This window comes from Poecilia mexicana, unplaced genomic scaffold, assembly GCF_051168715.1.
Source record: "Poecilia mexicana isolate PSO_F unplaced genomic scaffold, ASM5116871v1 scaffold_16, whole genome shotgun sequence".
NCBI classification, from domain to species: domain Eukaryota; kingdom Metazoa; phylum Chordata; class Actinopteri; order Cyprinodontiformes; family Poeciliidae; genus Poecilia; species Poecilia mexicana.
Genome location: NW_028263385.1, coordinates 28,884,205 through 28,901,871, shown reverse-complemented (window position 1 = coordinate 28,901,871; position 17,667 = coordinate 28,884,205). Strand labels below are relative to the sequence as shown.

Genomic DNA, 17,667 nt, shown 5'->3' with positions numbered 1-17,667 from the left:
AATATATTCACACTAGGGAGTTTGAAATGCCACACCACTTTGAATAGGTCTCCCAAAAACCTTAATTTAGTTGTTTTTGAGGCATTCATTTTCTTATTTGTTGGTGTGTACCAAATCATTGTTTCAAACCACAGCCCTCCAGGCCTGCAATTCTTAGATTTGTCCCTTGTCCATTGAATTAAATGCAAAACTGCCTCACTAGCATGCGGTCAAGCTCTTCAGAGCTCTGCTAATGAGCTAATATTGAACCCAGGTGTGCTGAAGCAGAGAGACATCTGAAAGTTGTAGGACACCGGCCCTCGAGGAATGCAGTTTGAGACCACTGACTTGACCGCTGACCAGGAACTGACCGCTGACCAGGAACTTACTGCTGGATGTTCACCTTTAGGATTTTCTGCTATTACAGAATTAATGGTTCCATCGATTATGACAAGTCTCGAAGAAGCAAAGCAGACTCGCATTACCACCATGTTTGACTGATGATATTATATTTATTTCCTAAAATGCTGCTTTAGTCTGATGTAGCGGTATGCACACCTTCCAAAAGATTTCACTGTCGTCTCGATAGTCCAATATATTTCTTGGGGAAATGTAACAGGCCTCTGATCTATTTTTGGTCAGAAGTGGTCTTCACTCCTTTAGGAGCTCTCCAATGGTTGCCAGGTGTTTCTTTATTTTTATTGTTGCATCAATAACTCGGAGAGAAACGACGTCTACAGTGTTTCAGACTTTGTTCACTTTTTAGATACTTTATTCCACGCCACCCTCATGATATTCTAGTCTTCCTCCTAATAAGTAGAGTTAAATATTGATGGAATAACATCACATAAAAATCTGTAAACTTTGTCATTTCACATGTATCAGTGAAATCTCAGTTTCTTGCACAAGTAGTTGTTCTAATTGCCACTTATTGATAGTCTAGTAGTGCTGTGCTGTTCTTCTTCTACACAGGAGCTTGGCTAATCAGACTCAGTCGTGTACATAATTAGACAAACCAATACAGAGTGCTGTTAGGAGTTTTAAATCTCTTATTTGCTAAGCTGACCTTTGTTTATATTCAAAACAACATATTTTAGACCTGGGCATCGACCAAAATTTCCTGTAGTGCTGTGAAGAACTCTTTCCAGTCCTATACCACTCTTATTTTACTTTTGCTTCTTGTTTTGTTCCCCTTAAATATTTTAGGTTTTAAATTGTTTTTTAATATCAAATAGAAATAATTTGAGGAAATATACTGATGTTTGCTTTAAAGTACAATTTCACTTATTAAAGGAAGAAAGCGATCAAAAATAATCTTTCCCTATGTGATAAACCAAACATTTGTACCAAAACCACTTCGGAGCACGACATCTGTATTTTCCAAATAATTCACTAGAGATAAAAAAAAACAAAAACATATTTCCTTGAAGGAAATGACTATATGCCTATATTTCTAAATACATTGCTAACCATATATCACTGCTGGCACCAAGCGTTTTGGAGAGGAAATGCTCTTTCCTGAGGTCTTCTCTGCTGCTGAGTGGCCAGTCATTTTTGCTAACAGTTTTTTCATGATTCAGTTGTGGTTTACTTTTTCAAACTGGGCCTTTTGTATTTAATCGTGTTTATATAATTAATTTCTGATGATGTGAAATATTTATGCTGTGACAAAAAGCAAACACTGAAGAAATCCGAACGGGGCCAAATAGTTTTCATGGTCACATGCACTTTGTGTTATGTCAATCCAAATAATATTTAGCAAACATATTATAAACTTTCTTCTAAAGACAAAGATACGTAGATCTTCACCTGACAGCAGTGTGGCCTGTACTCCGCTGATTCAAGTTGATGTCCTGATGATGTCACTGACAATGTGGTGATGCATTACTGTCTGTTATCGTACAAAGGAGTTATTTGTTCGGAGGAACATCTGTCAGCTGCTTGTTTGGTCATGAAGTAAAAGATGTAGCCTGGAGAAGTTGCTAAAGTGTCTTTCTTTTGAAGGAGGAACATTCATCCCACAAAGGTTCTTGGAAAGAGTTTTGTCATCACAGATCACATGCAACGCAAACTGATGAAACGATTAGAATGAAAGAAATTTGAACAAATAAAGCAGGTCTAGTTTCCACAAAGACATGAACTAAGCAGGGAGGTTTGACTGAAGGAGTTTAGCGAGAAGCATAGAAAAATGCACTAGAATTAACAACATTAAAAAAATTTTGCGGTTCATTTACTTGAACTGCCAATAAGCAGAAGTACTTATAGGCACTTTTCTCTTTTCTTTTTCTTTTTTTAAATTTATTTACACATATGGAGTACAGACACTCTATTATTTATTAGTCTTCTTTATCTGGGACCTGAGTTCAAATTTTGTACCACAAGCAAGCAATTGTGAAATGGTATGACCAGGGGTGAAAGTAAGGGGGTGCAGTAGGGTACTGCGCACCCCTAAAAGATTTAGTGGGGGTACGCAGTACCTGCAAGAGAGGGGAGTGGCTGACTGCTGTAAAGAATCAATGGATTCACTGTGCAGCCTTGAGTTCACCCACTAATTAGCCGTGACTGATTAGTTTTTCAAGAACAACCTAAAACACAACTTAATCAGTTAATAACTTTTTTCCCATTTCATATTGTTTCTGAACTGTTTGTACTTTGTTAGAGCAGGGCTGCAACACGTCGATCGCGGAAGGTTTTGAGTTGATCTCGGCATTAGGTGACAAACTGAACGCCGCCAGGAGGCTGAGACCAGCACGTCCTCCTCTGGCTCCTTATCAAAACGTTCGTAACTTTATTAAAGAACAACAACAACAAAATCAACAAAACATGCTCAAATTAATGACCCAACAACAATTATAATCTCAGTAATTATTGTTTCAACAAGGTGTTGCGCAATTCTGTGCGTTTCGGTTCCATTACCAAAATAACTAGCAGAGCAGGAGTTTAAAATTAACTAATCAACCACCGCTGTGTTCAGGGAGCGCTTATTAATGATCACAAAATAAATATAGAACCTGAAAACCTGATATCAGACTGAATGTTGTGTTTTTAACGTAATCTCTGGTCGGCTTGTGGAGCGCAGGCGGTTGCCACGGCAACAGGTGTGCTTAAGAGACAAAGAGAGAGTAAAAAGGTGCGAGTGGTTTAGAGTTGATCACCTGTTCAGTTATTTTACCTTTGTTTACCTTTGCTGTGGCTCATTACAGCCGCTGTAGTTTCTGAACGTTCAATAAACGACAAACTTGGACTAATAACCTCGTTCTTTGTGAGTATACGTCATTTACAACAAACATCAAACACGGTAAATATGTTTCATTAAGTATTTATCAATACTTAATGAAACATTAAGTATTGTTTCATTATCTACCGTGATAATTATGTGAAATTAAATTAATTGTCTAATATTAAAAAAAATGGTGCTGTCGGGCTCAGAGTCTGAGAGGCTTTTCCTTTATCAAACAAATAATTATTTTTTTTGCCTCTTATTTAGTGGAAATACTGATGTTGATGAGATTTTCTCTAAAATAACCTTTTTCAACCTTTATAGCTTCACTGTTGAAAATGAGGCTCTAACATTCACAAATGACAGTGAAATAAAATCCAGTCCAACATCCAAGTTGGAATATAAGTTGGAAAAATTAATAGAAATGTCCTGAAAATTCAAGTTAAGATAGACCTCATCCATAATCTCAAAATCGAAAATGGCCATCATGCATGTGTAAAGTTTTGACATCTGCTGGAAAATTGTGATATTTTTATTTATACATCTTTAATATATAACAGTAACTCTTAGAAATAAATATGCTCAGTGGCTGGGCAAACTGCTAGCTAGCTAGCAATACAAGCTAATATCAATGTGTTTGAAGAAGCTTATCTTTTTTTGGCTTTTGGTGCTCATTAGCTCTGCAACAGTTAATTTATTCATACTAAACTAGCAAATAATTGTTTCAAACATGGTGGAATCTGCCTAAAGCTGTTGTAGATATGCTTTCATGAATAATTCAGTGACCACCCAGTGTTGGCTTTCTTGCCGTGAGTTTGTATTTGGGTTTGAGCTTACACTGCTTTCTTGTTTTCCCTGCAGGTAAAAACAGCCCTTCTACAACAACTGAGGTGAGTAACTTTTCTGTTATCCTGCTGTAAATATGTTCCTACACCCTCATGGAAGTTTGGTCAGTATTATGTGAATGTATTTGTTTTTGAAGTTTTGCAGTATCTGCTATGGGCTGTAAAAGGAACAATAGGATGTTGAAATGATAAATGTGTGGCTGTTTAGAGATATTTTAAATGGCTGCATTAACCACTAATGGCGTTGTTTCCATTATATTGACACTGCAGAGTTGTAAGTAGCAAGTGCATTTGCTGGTTACATCTGCAACAGGAGCAGCTGCATTTGGAATAGGAGAAATGTTTGCACTGCATCTGTGTAATAAATACTTTCATGTCTACTGAAAGACTAAAATAAGACTATTATAAATTTGCCCTCCAGTCTCCAGTGCTGATATAGAGTTTAGAGTACATATCTGGAAAATATACCTTCTTGACTGACACGCCTAGTAAAGACAAATTAATGTTATTTTATAACAGTTCATTCATTTTCTTTAGACAAAATGTAATTAATCTAAAACAGTGGTTTTTCTAAGCAAACTTTCTAAAACCAGCAGATTTGTGGTAAATTTAAACTTCTTTCCAAAAACATTAAATAAAATATCCAAAATAAGTTAACCTTCTGCCTTCCTGGTCAGTTACTTTGAATTAAATTGAGTTTTCGCTATCAATAGTGAAAAAAACTGAGCTTTGTTATGGACTCAGTATGTCATTATAGTTTCAGTAGAAAGAACGGTGTAGTTAATTTAAATCTTGTTACTTTTTCTTTTTTTTTTTTATTATCTAAACTTTCAAAATGTTTTCAAATCCAAGCCAAAACTTGACCAGGAAAAGCCAAACTCTTAGTGATAGGAAAAACAACCCCAGTGTTTAAATTGAATAAACTTTTAATATAGCACATGGTGGCTTTATTTACCACAGGCTTATCTGCTGATTTATTATTTTTTTACATAAGTTATTAGGGTAAGGGGTACGGACATTTCTTCCTTGTAATTAGAGCCCCAGCTGGTATTTCTGATTAACTGGTTAGGAATCTCACCCACTAGGGCCTCCTGCTCAATAAGAGCAATGGGGGAAATAAAATTAAACTAATTAAAAGGCGTCATAAATCTGTCTTACTTCCAATGTGCTGGTAAAGTCTGTGCTAATTGCTTCTGAAATTATTTATTGGTGTTTGCGGTGGTCATTTTTTTATGGACATTTTAAGAATGTCAAATCAAAATTAGTCAACATTATGCAGCAGCATTACAACGGGCAAAAACACCTTAAAATCGCTTGCATCTCTATCCAGTCAACAGAGAATATGACGAATTCATAACTTTTATTGTCTCTTCCTGGTTCTGCGTGGACAGTGTACAGAAACCTTCCGGTTGAATCTAGATAAAGAACTGCTGCGTAACAGATGGGCAGCCGGTAAATAACTTGGGCACACACGCTTCCACCCTGCTGGAGAAGCAGTGAATGTGAAACCACATAGACAAATCCCCACTAAGCAGCTTTGCACCAGAAATCAGTTCTCACAATGCCTCGTTTGTGGCAAGAATGGCTGACGAAAACTACGCTGGCAAGTCGGCGGAGTTGCTCGATGCTTGACGGCGCTGAAGGCATTTGGCTGGCAGAGAGCATGGAATCCACCCAAAGCTGGATGAACAGGAAGACCTGTTTAGACCGAGCTGACACACATTATCTGCACATGGCTTAAAACAGCATGAACACATGCAAAGTGATGCTGCATGTCAGATGATGTGTTTTTTTTTCTCCGTAGCATATGAGCCGGGTTCACGGATGCAGTGGGGGTACATAAGGCCCTTTGTCTGGTAATCACTAGAGCTTCTGTTTATTAATAAAAAAAAACTGCATATTTTTATTAATCGGTTTTTCGTTTAATCAGAAATATCTAATAGTTATTGTTTCCGGTTTTTAGCGGAGATGTTGTTGCCGACACTGTTGTCACTTCACAGACACGTATCTGCTTGGCATGCATTTGTAAGAGGGCTGAAACGATTAATTGGATTTTATCGAAATAGCCATCGACTAATTTATAATCAATTAATTGTTAGCTACAGTTTACAGACTCTAAAACAAGCTGAAAGTACAGCAGCTGTTTAAGGTTCACCTGGTTCAAGTTGTGTTAAAAAAACCCTCCTTTTAAGCGTCTTTTGCTCTCCAATTATTAATCCAAAAAATAATGACCTGATCCACCCTATGCTGATCAGCTGTTATATGGTGAAGTTAGAAGTTTGTTTTAGCTGCAGGTGAATCCTTTGCTACAAATGACGTGTTGTATGTGTGTTGTATTTTAGACAATAAAATGTTTATTTTCTTGTTTAAAAAGGAATTAAATTATTTGTTTGTTTGCATCTTTTAATGTATTTCTGATATCAATATATCTGCAGCATGTGCTATTTGTTTTTATCTGATTAATCAATTAATCGTCAAAAATAATCGATAGGTTAATCAATCACCTAAAATAATCGTTAGTTACAGCCTTGCTAAAATGGATGAAAGAAGAATTTGCACAATGTGCTAGTTTTTTTTATCCGATTATTCGATTAGTCATCAGAATAAACAATAGATTAATCAATTACTAGAAATAGTAAAATAATAATAAAACAAATGAATAAACTATGCTTATTTTTTTCCAAAGTAGAGCAAACAAAGCAAACAATAAATATTTTATTAAATGAATCATAAGAGAAGTAAAACAGTAAAGATAGCTCTGATTGCATTCAGCTCCCCTCTATGCCAATACTTTGTGGAAAAATCTTTTGCTGCAGTTACCACTAGTACAAGATTTTTTTGGGGTTTTACATCAGCTGGCTTTGAACATCTACAGATTTGACTTTGACTGGACCATCCTGACATACATCAAGTTGCCCTTTTGCTGCTTTGTCATGTTTTCTTGTTACCCTCTACACAGCGTTCTGCATATTCACCAAAAGGCTTTTGTTTTGGTCTCATATGTTTTTGTTTTGATTTTGTTTAAAATCCATTGAATTTTGTGATTGTAAGGTGTCAAGTCAAGTGTACTTTATTGTCAAAGATTTATGTAACAGGGTTAACACAGAAGTTTGAAATTGTGTTTCACCAGTCTCCAATGTGCAGTTAAACTAAACATATAAACATATAAATAAGACACTGACAGTAATCCCCCCACCCCTCTCCCCACACACACACACACTGCAATACACTGTGCAATAAGAAGACAATAAGGCAATAAGAAGTATATATAGATGGACAATAAATACACAATCACACACACAGAGCAATTAAAAGACTAATACTGATGGACAGTAATATACACAAAAATACACACGTGCACACACACACACACACACACACACACACACACACACACACACACACACACACACACACACACACACACACACACACACACACAGCAGCAGAAGTGCAATCAATGGACATACAGGTAATGTGAGGTGATGCAGATGCTGTATGCAAGGTGCAGAATAAAGTGCAAGTGGTGTGTGAAAGAAATGTTTATGAAATGTTCTTCAGTGTCCTTGAAATGTTCATTTAGTTTACTATAATGTGTTAATGAGTCTAATGGCTTGTGGAAAGAAACTGTTTCCCAGTCTGTTTGTGCAACACCGCAAGCTGCAGTAGTGCTTCCTTGATGGTAGTAGGGAGAACAGTTTGTGTGCTGGGTGAGTGGGGTCTCTCATTATGTTCAATGCTCTCTTGGAACAGTGTGAAGTGTATAGGTCCTGAATGGCTGGTAGAGGTGATCTGATGATCTTTTCTGTGGTCCTCACAACCCTCTGGAGTGCCTTCTTTTCCATAGCTAGACAGTTGCTGTGCCACACAGAGAGGCTGCTGGTCAGGATGCTCTTGATGGCACCCCTGTAGAAGATTGTGAGAGCAGATGTGGGGAGGTTGGCTCTTCTTAGCCTCCGCAGGAAGTGGAGACGTGTCTGAGCCTTTTTGACCAGGGAGGTGGTGTTTGTAGTCCATGTGAGGTTATCTGTGATGTGCACTCTAAGGAACTTTGTGCTTTTCACAGACTCCACAGCACTGCCATTGATGATGAGTGGGATGTGAGTTGGTTTTTCTTTCCTGAAGTCCATAGTTATTTCTTTTGTTTTGTTGACACTGAGCAGCAGATTGTTTCTCTCACACCAGTTGATGAGTTGATGTACCTCCTCTCTGTACGCTGAGTCATCATTGTCTCTGATGAGGCCCACCACTGTCGTGTCATCTGCGAATTTGATGATGTGATTCGTTTCAAATCTGGCACTGCAGTCATGGGTCATCAGCGTGAACAGAAGGGGAGATAGCACACATCCTTGCGGCACCCCGGTGTTTATGATGCTGGTCACTGAGGAGTTGTTTCCAACTCTGACTGTCTGCGGTCTGTTTGTTAAAAGTCCAGTAACCAGTTGCATAGTGACGTGCTGATGCCTGTTGAACTCAGCTTGTTCACCAGATGTTGGGGGATGACAGTGTTGAACGCAGAGCTGAAGTCAATGAACAGCAACGTGCGTGACTGTTTTTGTTCTCCAGATGAACCAGGCAGAGGTGAAGTGCTGTTGCTATGGCATCGTCAGTGGAACACTGAAAACGATGTGAAACAGTTTAGGGAGCATGAATACTTTTTCAGGCCGGACAATGAAGATAAAAAGGCAAACTGAAGTAGTGGAGGATATTTATTTAGAATATTTAGGAGCTCATTGTGTAGGTGTGGTAAAAAGAAACAGAGCAGACGTGACTCACTCATATGACAGTGGGTCATGGCAGCAGAGTCAGGAGGAATTATATGAGAGAGCATTTGTTTCTGCCTGAGTGGAAGTGACTTATGTTTGCACATGACATGTTATTATTCAAAGATTATTGCGCTGACATACTTTTCTCTCAGGGTTCTATGAATTAGTGATGATTTAAATATTATAATACAGTAACCATAGTTGTTAGAGAACAATACTTTTTCATATTGTTATGTAAAATATGTGAAAAATTTATGCCCAGGCGTTCTTAATTTTTTTTCTATGGGCACAGCAAACATCTCAAATAAATAAGAAAAAAGCTAGAATTTAATGTACAGATTTAAAGTTGGTGTGGAATTTCTAAACCTTTTCTTCAATGTGGCTAGTTTGTTCACCTCTGCAAATTTCAGTCAAGCTCGAAGGTGTTGGTTTTGAACCTTGACCGTCTGTTTGCTCAGATCCAGTGTTGGCTGATCTCATTATGATGACACTGCTGGCCTTACAGTGGTTTCCTGTTCATGTTGGGCTTGAAGATGGTTGATAGTTGGACACAATTAGACAATGGCAAAGCCAATAAAAAAATCCTGGTTTTGGACTAGATAAAGCAGTGTAACTTTAGGGTTATATAATGGTTCTGACCAAGTGAAAGTTGTACTAGTTCCACCAAGAGATGTAATCAAATATGCAGCCAGAAATAAGCCAGAAACTTCCTCAAAATCTTATGATCAAATCTTAGTGGCTGTGTCTATTTGATCAAATACTTTAATAGGTTTATTTCAAAACTAAGCAGAACAGCTTCCTTCTATACAAAACCTACCAGTTACTAAAATTATAATGACAATATTTATATATGTGTCCATGGTGGAGATGTCAGTATGTTTGTTGCAGGCGTTTGTATCTATTGCCATAAGTAGCTAAAGTTAGCTAAAGCTAAAGTTAGGGTGTAAGCAGCTAAGTAGAGAAGTGTCTGTGTCTCAGTCTGAATGATTAACAATCCAAAACTTTGTTTCGGTGTCTGCCTGGAAATATGTCTTTGACACTGAATCAGCTCGTCGTAGCTGAGATAGTTTCTTCTACCCTTGGCTGTGAGGGTAGAAGTCCATGAACTCCCGATTGCATATCCAGAAGGTGTTTTCCACCAAAAGAACTCTCCTTCTTGAACTGGTTCGGTCCATATGCCTTCGAACTTTGGTGCTTTCTTGAGAGCCAACGCCCATTTCCACCAGTTTGGGGACTGAGCACACGCTGCCAACAGTGGGTGATATGAAACGCACTAGAAGAGCGTAGTAGCAAGATGGTGGCAACTTTTCCATGTTGTTTTAGTCAGAACAAAAGGTAATCTGTTGTATAGTCTTTTTAGAGAACTTTGGGATAAAGATGAGTTTTGGAATAGTCCCGAAACCAAAAACCATATCTCATAGAAAGACGTCTTAAACCCAAGCTGTTTGATCTGGTTCTTCCTTGACATAATGGGCGTTGCTGCTGCTGCTAATCTGCAGCCATGCCAAATCCCCTTTGGTTAACATCCCAATTTTTTTCCCCCTTTTCATTCTTGTTGTCTTTCTTTTTTCCTTCACCCCTTCCTCCTTTCCATCCCATCATTCCGCTTGGTCGCTTGCGAGCCTGGGAACCAGTCGGGGGAGAATTTCAGGGTTGAATGTTTGCAGTCACGAGGACTTGCCCTTACATCCTTTGCAGTGTGGTTCGAACTTGAGTCTCCGAACCATCAAAAAGATTTGGAGCAGCTGAGGAAAAGAACAGATAAGAGACAGGAGTCTGAAAATCTAGTTGCCGATCACTAAGCACCATTCACTGCTGTGGGCAGGGCAGCACAAGTTGCCAAATCTATTATGCTGTCATCTTTGTGTTGATTCCCCCCTGAGGAAACCCAGCTAGGATGTAGTGATTGGAAAAAAGAGCTCACATGACTCCTCCCCCCTCGCTTTGCCTTTGACCTTTACGTCCACATACACACACTCTCACTCACACAAACACTCACACCAGTGCTTGTTATGATCGTTCCTTCCCTTGATGTCTCACCTTTGTCTTTGGCCTCACCGATAAATCAGCTCGTTTTCAAGCCATTATTCACCACTTTATTAAAATCTGCCTCCTGGGGTATTCACAACATAAAAGCTCTTTAATATTTTACTCTGTCACTGCAGCACACTGTTTCTCACGCTGCCATTTGTTTCCATTAGTGCTTTATATGTTGTCCCTTCCCTTCCCAGTTATTTCTGAGCACTTAGGGTAACAAAATAGTCCCATCTGTGATTTCTCACTTTTCTCCTTTGTCTTCTCTGGCAGTACTTGCTTTATCCACCATGACTCTTCAATTCCACCAAGACAGACTGCTAAAATGAATCTAGTGTACAAATGTACTTCCAAACTGAGCAATAGTATTGGTGTTTTACTATGTTTTATGGTTTTTTAGAGAACAGGTTATCCTAGATTTTGAATCGGATCATTTATTATCTGTAACAGAGAAAAAAAACTATGTAAATTAGTTATAATGGCACTCCAGGTTATTTTATTTTTTTATTTGTTGAAATATTAAGGAGATTACACCAAAGCTGTTGTGATCTGTGTTTTCTGTGTAGTTATTTTTGAGGTTTTCTGTGTTTAGTCCTGTTCCTGTCCTGTCTTCCCTGTTGATTGCTTCCCAGGTGTGTCTCATTCCCTGATTACCCTCCCTGCTATTTAAGTCCACCTGTTGTCTCTGTCTCTTGTCGGGTCCTTGTCTAATGATTGTTCGTCTGCCGGCACAGTTGAACTGTTAAGTCCTGTGTCGGCATTAGCTCGTTGTGTCAGTCTTTGTTGAATTCAGTTGCTACCGGTGCTGAGCCTCTGTGTTTCCGCTCTGCCGTGCTGCCTGAGATCTGTCATCATTGTTTACATTTTAATATGTAATTTTTAAATATTTAAATTATTTTTTTATAAATATTTTCAGATATAAGGTTGTCATCTCTAAACAAGGCAAATCTATGACTTAAAAAAGTAACAGATCAAGAGGAATAGATTAACACCAAAGAGAACAACGTTAAAAAGCACAAAGAACAGAAAACGGTTTTAAATACAGAGGAATGAACAAGGCAAGGCCTATAAAACAACAGCTAAACAGAACATGAGAAAACCTGCTGAGTAATATTAGAAGGATTGAAACATAATGACAAGAAAGTGACCAAAACACAAATATGAATGACTGAGGATTGAGACATGCATCCTATGGGTGAAACGTGCGCCCAGGAACCTAAGAGTCACGGTTTTGATCTGTGAGACAGAGAACCCGGAACGAACCTGGGGAAAACATGAAATATCCACTCTGCAATTAAAACCAGGAGATGAATATTTGACACTTTCCTGCGGTGTTGCTGTGTTCTTCCCCTGCAGGTCATTGAATCTCTGGGCATCATGATCTACAAGGCTCTGGACTTCGGTCTGAAGGAAAACGAGGAGAGGGAACTCAGTCCTCCGCTGGAGCAGCTCATCGACCTCATGACCAACTCAGCCGAGGCTGAGAAGGAGGCCTGCCTGGACGAAGGCTACGAGGCCACAGAGGAAGAGGACGAAACGGACGACAGCCGTGGCAGCATCTGCGGCGTTAACAGTTACAGAGATATCCTGAAGGTCAGCAGCAAAACGAATCCAAATTGTTTCAGATACACCAGTTTCATTTGTGGAGGACATTGCAAAAGCTTTGGTAGCTGTTATTTACTATTTTAAGCAAATACTTTATAACACTGTTGAGTTGACATTTCAAACTCTTTTTATCAGCTTTCAGTTCTAGTTTAGCACTTAGTCGTTCCATTGTATTAACATATTTAACTTTCATATCCAGTGATATATATATATGGTGGGCTGGGCTTCATCCAGTTGACTGTAGTCACCTTCCTTGCTGTCACTAGAATATGTAGCTGAGGCCATTGATCTTAAGTAAAGTGGTCAGAGAACATATCAAGTGTAAATAAATGTTTACTTTCGGTATTCTCTCAAGCACATCTTTAACATTTTTTCAGAAGTTTTGTATCTTAATGGTAGGTTTTAATCCTGTAAACATGGTAGGTACTTATGTAGACAGTTCTGATTCTTCTGCTCAGGAGGCGTTTTCTGTTGAATCGTTGAAGTTCAAAGCCTGATGAGAGTTTTTGAGAATCATTTTTCTCACCAATTTCATTTGCAAAAAGGAAACTGTTGAGGAATAACTGAGGGAAAAGTGTAACACTGTAAACACAGATATTAGAACCACAGGCGGCCATGTTCTTCCTCCATTGTGTCCCGTATCCGTGGTGACCGTCAGAGCAGTGAGTCGTCGTCTCTTTCCTTACATGGCCTCACGCTGTTTTGGATAAATAGCCGGTCGAACTTACAAAGCCACAAATACATCAACAGTGTCTGACATGCTGGCCGGCCCAGAGGCTGACCAGCTGTCAGTTCAAAACGTTGACTCAGATGTTTTGATATCTCTCCCCTCGCAGTATTCCTTTGTCCTACTGTATAGGTGTCACTATTAGCAGTTATTAACCTTTACTTTTTACGGATGAAAAATGGAACCAAATTCAGTATTTTCTTCAATATATTCTCACCATAAAGTATGTAGAAGAGAGGTTGTTATTTTTATCATTTGCTTTTAGGGATTTTGTTTTTAGTTTTTCAAAAGTGAGACCATTTGTCCAAAACCTCAACCTTGGCCTAATCTGAGCTTCGCAACAAAAAAATTATTGTAAAAAAAAAAAAAAAATCTGAATTTCTAATGAATTACTTTAAGGACATTCCAGCGTCAAGATAGCCTCCATCTTTTTCAGAAGTTATTTTTGGCTTAGGTCTATCCAATTAGTAAGCAAAAATAAGTAAAGTAATTATGCTTATACTAACTATAAGTGCTGACAATATATAACTGGGCAGTTGCAGGGCTGAAACGATTAATCGGATTAATCGTGATGAATTGATGATTGAAATAATCCTAAAATAATTTAATAATCGATCATTAACTGAAGTATAAAGACTCAAAAAAGACAATTTGATAGAACAAAACAATGGGAGCAGTAATTAAGGAAGAATTGTACAAAATATATACATTTTGTTTCCAAGATAAAACATTAATATGTACAGAAATATGTTCAACTCAGAACTCCTCAAGTGGCATAGTCTTCTGTAAAAAAGTTAATCTCCTATTAAGCACCTTTTGCTATCCAATTTTTATTCCAAAAAATAATCAATGGATTAATTCTACACTATGTTGATGCTAAGTCAGGCAGAAAGGCCTGAGCTTTTCACACGTTGAAGTTAGAAATACTTTCTGCTGCAGATGCATCCTTATGTTAACAATATAAGGTTGTTTTTTTTTTTGAAGAGACAAATTTAATTATTTGTGCTTTGCATTTTAAAATGTATTTCCAGTATTGTATGTAAACCACTGAAGTGGTTAAATAAAAAATCTGCAGGATGTGTCAATATTTCTATCTGATTGATCGTCAGATTAATCTATTGTATAATCGACTGCTAAAATTTGTTGCAACTCTATGCCATGTGCTAAATATCGCAATAGCAAGTAAACATTGCAAAACGCAACATTGAACATTTTTATTAGGCTATGACATTTCAGTTGCCATGTGTTCACATTCTGCTACCATAATGACATTCAGGACTTTTAACCTGATGTGTGCAGCGTTTAGTAACTGTGATATGTTGATATTTATGGAAAGTATTATGTTGATGCTGGAAGAGGGAGAGAAAAGTCAGGAAATTTTGGGTTGAAGCAAAGCAAATGCACTGATTAGTTAATTAGAAACCTGAGTTAACCGATCCTGAACATCACTAGTTTTTTTGTACCATTTATGTCATAAAGTTCTGAAATTATCATACTTGTCCTGCATGACTTTCCAACTTGTACACTTAAAGTACCCCCCCTATATTTCCAGCTGTGCACAGCCCATCTTCCCAGCGTGTCGGACGCTCCGAGTCACTACCAGGCAGTGTGCCGAGCTCTGTACACAGAAACCAGGGAGCTGCGCACCTTTCTGGAGAAGATCAAGAGTGCCAAAGAGGTGAGGCTTCATCGCCACAGCTGTGAGGTCGTGAAGTTCTGCAAGATCAGCTGCAGTTAAAGAACTCTGATACGTTCGAACGTTACAGCGGTGATAAAAAGTGGAAAATGATTGGCGCATCATTTCAAACTCTAATAAAACTTGATGTTTTAACTTTATTTATCCTCTAACCAAACAATAAACCTCAACATCTGGTTATATTTTCCTATCGAAAATGTCTTTTTTTTTTTTTTTTTTTTGCACTTTCTGCAGGATTTGTAGTCGTATTTTACAGGCACAGGCAAGGAAATCTTCCTTCTTCCTAACTCCTTCCATCCCAGGCAGAGTGAAATGGCTGCTGAGTCTTCTTCTTGTCAGAGCTAAAACAGTCAGTCAGCTGATGGAGACAAAAATCTATGACTGGAGGGAAAGAAATGAATGGAACGCAACATGAGAGCTCATCCGAGATTATTCATGACATAACAGTCACAGCTTTAACTTGCTGTTTATGTCCTTTCTGTTTATTTTATGTATTATTCATCATTAAAAACATGCAGGAATACACTTTAAATATCTTTAGGAATGCTAATATCATAAGAGTGTTACTACTGTTTTAGGCAGCTGTAGGTTTTGTTGTTTTGGAAGTAAAAATTAGATGATTTTTAAACTTTGAACAGTAAAAAAAGAAAAAGAAAGTCTTACTCTCTCTAAAAAGTCAAATTGAACATTCTAAATCTGGAATGTCAAACTCAGTTTCAATTTGGTCCATATCACGATCACGAATGTTCTCAGAATGCATTGATACTCATTGACAAACTGTTAAAATATTAATATATATTACATTCGATAAGTACTTCTTAAAGCTAAACAATATTGAACATCTTTTCATGCTGATGAGTTCCTCCAGTATTTTGCTTTTTTTTGCACTCAAAATCTTTTATTTGTAAACCAATTTTTGAAATATTTGCAAGAAATTTTACAATATTTATGCTCATGTGTGACGGTAATGTCACTTTTTGCTACCCGTCATATCGATCACAGAGACATCAAGTAATAAGGCAGCAGGGTAGAAGAAGTAAGGAATACTGCCAACTAGAGGTGGGAGTTTAACAGTCACTCTTACCCAATGTTTTGACTTTTTTTTAACAGAAAATGTACAATAAACTCAATTATACATTAGCGCAAAAAATTTGGGATTTTGCGTAAATTTTGCCAGAATCACAAAGTACCGGAGGGATTGATTGATGTGATTTGGAGGTATGCAGATAAAAACTGCTTCGATTTGATTGATAAAATACTACTTCAGCACACAACTCTTGTTTTGAAGGTTCTGTTTATGTAGCCCTATTGAGTCTAGAAGGCCACATAAAAAGCTACGGCGACTCGCGTTTTCCACACATCAGATGTAGATAACATCAAGTGGCAACATGCTGACTGTCATCCCAGCAAAAGGTCAAGTTTTCCTGCCTGATTCAGTTGGTTGTGATTAAAACAATCACACGCTGCGGCTGCTGTTGTCCTTTGCTGTTTGTAATTTTGCAGTTAGCCTACAAACCACAGAACATTGCCGTTCCACATTGAATAGTCTGTGCAGGTCGTTTCTTATTATGCACACTGATCTGTGAGTAACAGCGGAGCTACACAGTCACATGCAGACACTTTCTGCTCAATGAAGTCTTCCCAAACAATCACCGCTTTAACAATGGGGTTCTTTCATTACAGAAACCTTATCGACACGTTCCTCTTTCCCCTCAAATTCACATTCTGCCTGTTTTTAACCACTCTGCCAGGTTTTAGTGGTTTTATTTCTTCACCAGGCCTCATACCTTGCCACTCTCCAACCCAAATAGAGTCATCTTAGACTTTTGTTTATCCTCAGGAGCTATTTGGAGTGTGCGGTGAAATATCGGCCCATGAGCTGCTTCCACCTGAGGGTTCCTTCCTGCCATGTGCCGCTGCCCTTTAAGTGCTTGTAATGCATCTGAGTGAGCGAAGGAGATTTGGACGGTTGCATAACTCGCTGAGAAAGAAGCTTTAGAGGAAGGGAAATCGGAGACTGCAGTAATTGTATGCGGAAGTAATCACCTTTGCTGTGTTTACAGCGCCACATAAATCGCAGGCGTTAATTTTCTTTGCGGCGTTTTAAAATAAGAACATGCTGCTCTATTTTACGCCACATTGCAGACACAGACATAAATGCATTTTATTGGAATTTCATGTGATAGACCGACATAAAGTAGTGCATAATTACGATGCGGATGACATGTAGTTTCCAATTTGTTTTTACAAATAAAAATCTAAAAAGGTTGCCCTATCTTTACTGTGAAACCCCAAGATATATCTAGTGCAGCCAGCTGCCTACAGTCAGTAACTGAGGTTTGGCTGTTCTCTGAAGGACTTAGAGGTTTATTGGAGAGCAAACATTGTGAAGACGAACGACACAAACAGCTTCAAGAGAAAGTCAGGGAGAAGTTTATGTCAAGCCAAGTTTATTCATATAACACATTTCAGCAATTCAAAAGTTTTTACATCATTAAAACCTCATACAGACATCAATTATGAAATTATGGCATTTTCTCAAATGCCTTAAAAAATAATCAATAAAGTGCACATCAAATATGTTGACCATTGCTTCACTCACTACTGATCAAAGACAGCTCTAAACAAATGGGTTTTAAATCTGGATTTAAAGGATCTCAACGTTTCAGCTGTTTGCAGTTTTCTGGAGGCTTAAAGAAGGCTTAGATTATAAAACACTATCTCAAGCTTCAAGTGTCTCACAGAGCTCTGGTAGAGCTGCAGTAGGGAGTTCTGACTAAACCATGGTTTTAGAC

At 38.1% G+C, this 17,667-nt stretch overlaps 1 protein-coding gene across 1 annotated transcript in view; it reads left to right on the top strand.

Annotated features, from left to right (window-relative positions):
• The window catches only part of spire1b (spire-type actin nucleation factor 1b), a 42,475-nt gene that overhangs the window by 2,361 nt on the left and 22,447 nt on the right, over nt 1-17,667 (top strand). The window contains exons 2-4 of the mRNA XM_088013875.1: nt 4,061-4,089; nt 12,201-12,437; nt 14,729-14,854. Of these exons, the coding sequence (XP_087870001.1) occupies nt 4,061-4,089; nt 12,201-12,437; nt 14,729-14,854 (392 nt within the window). The remainder of the gene's footprint in view (nt 1-4,060; nt 4,090-12,200; nt 12,438-14,728; nt 14,855-17,667) is intronic.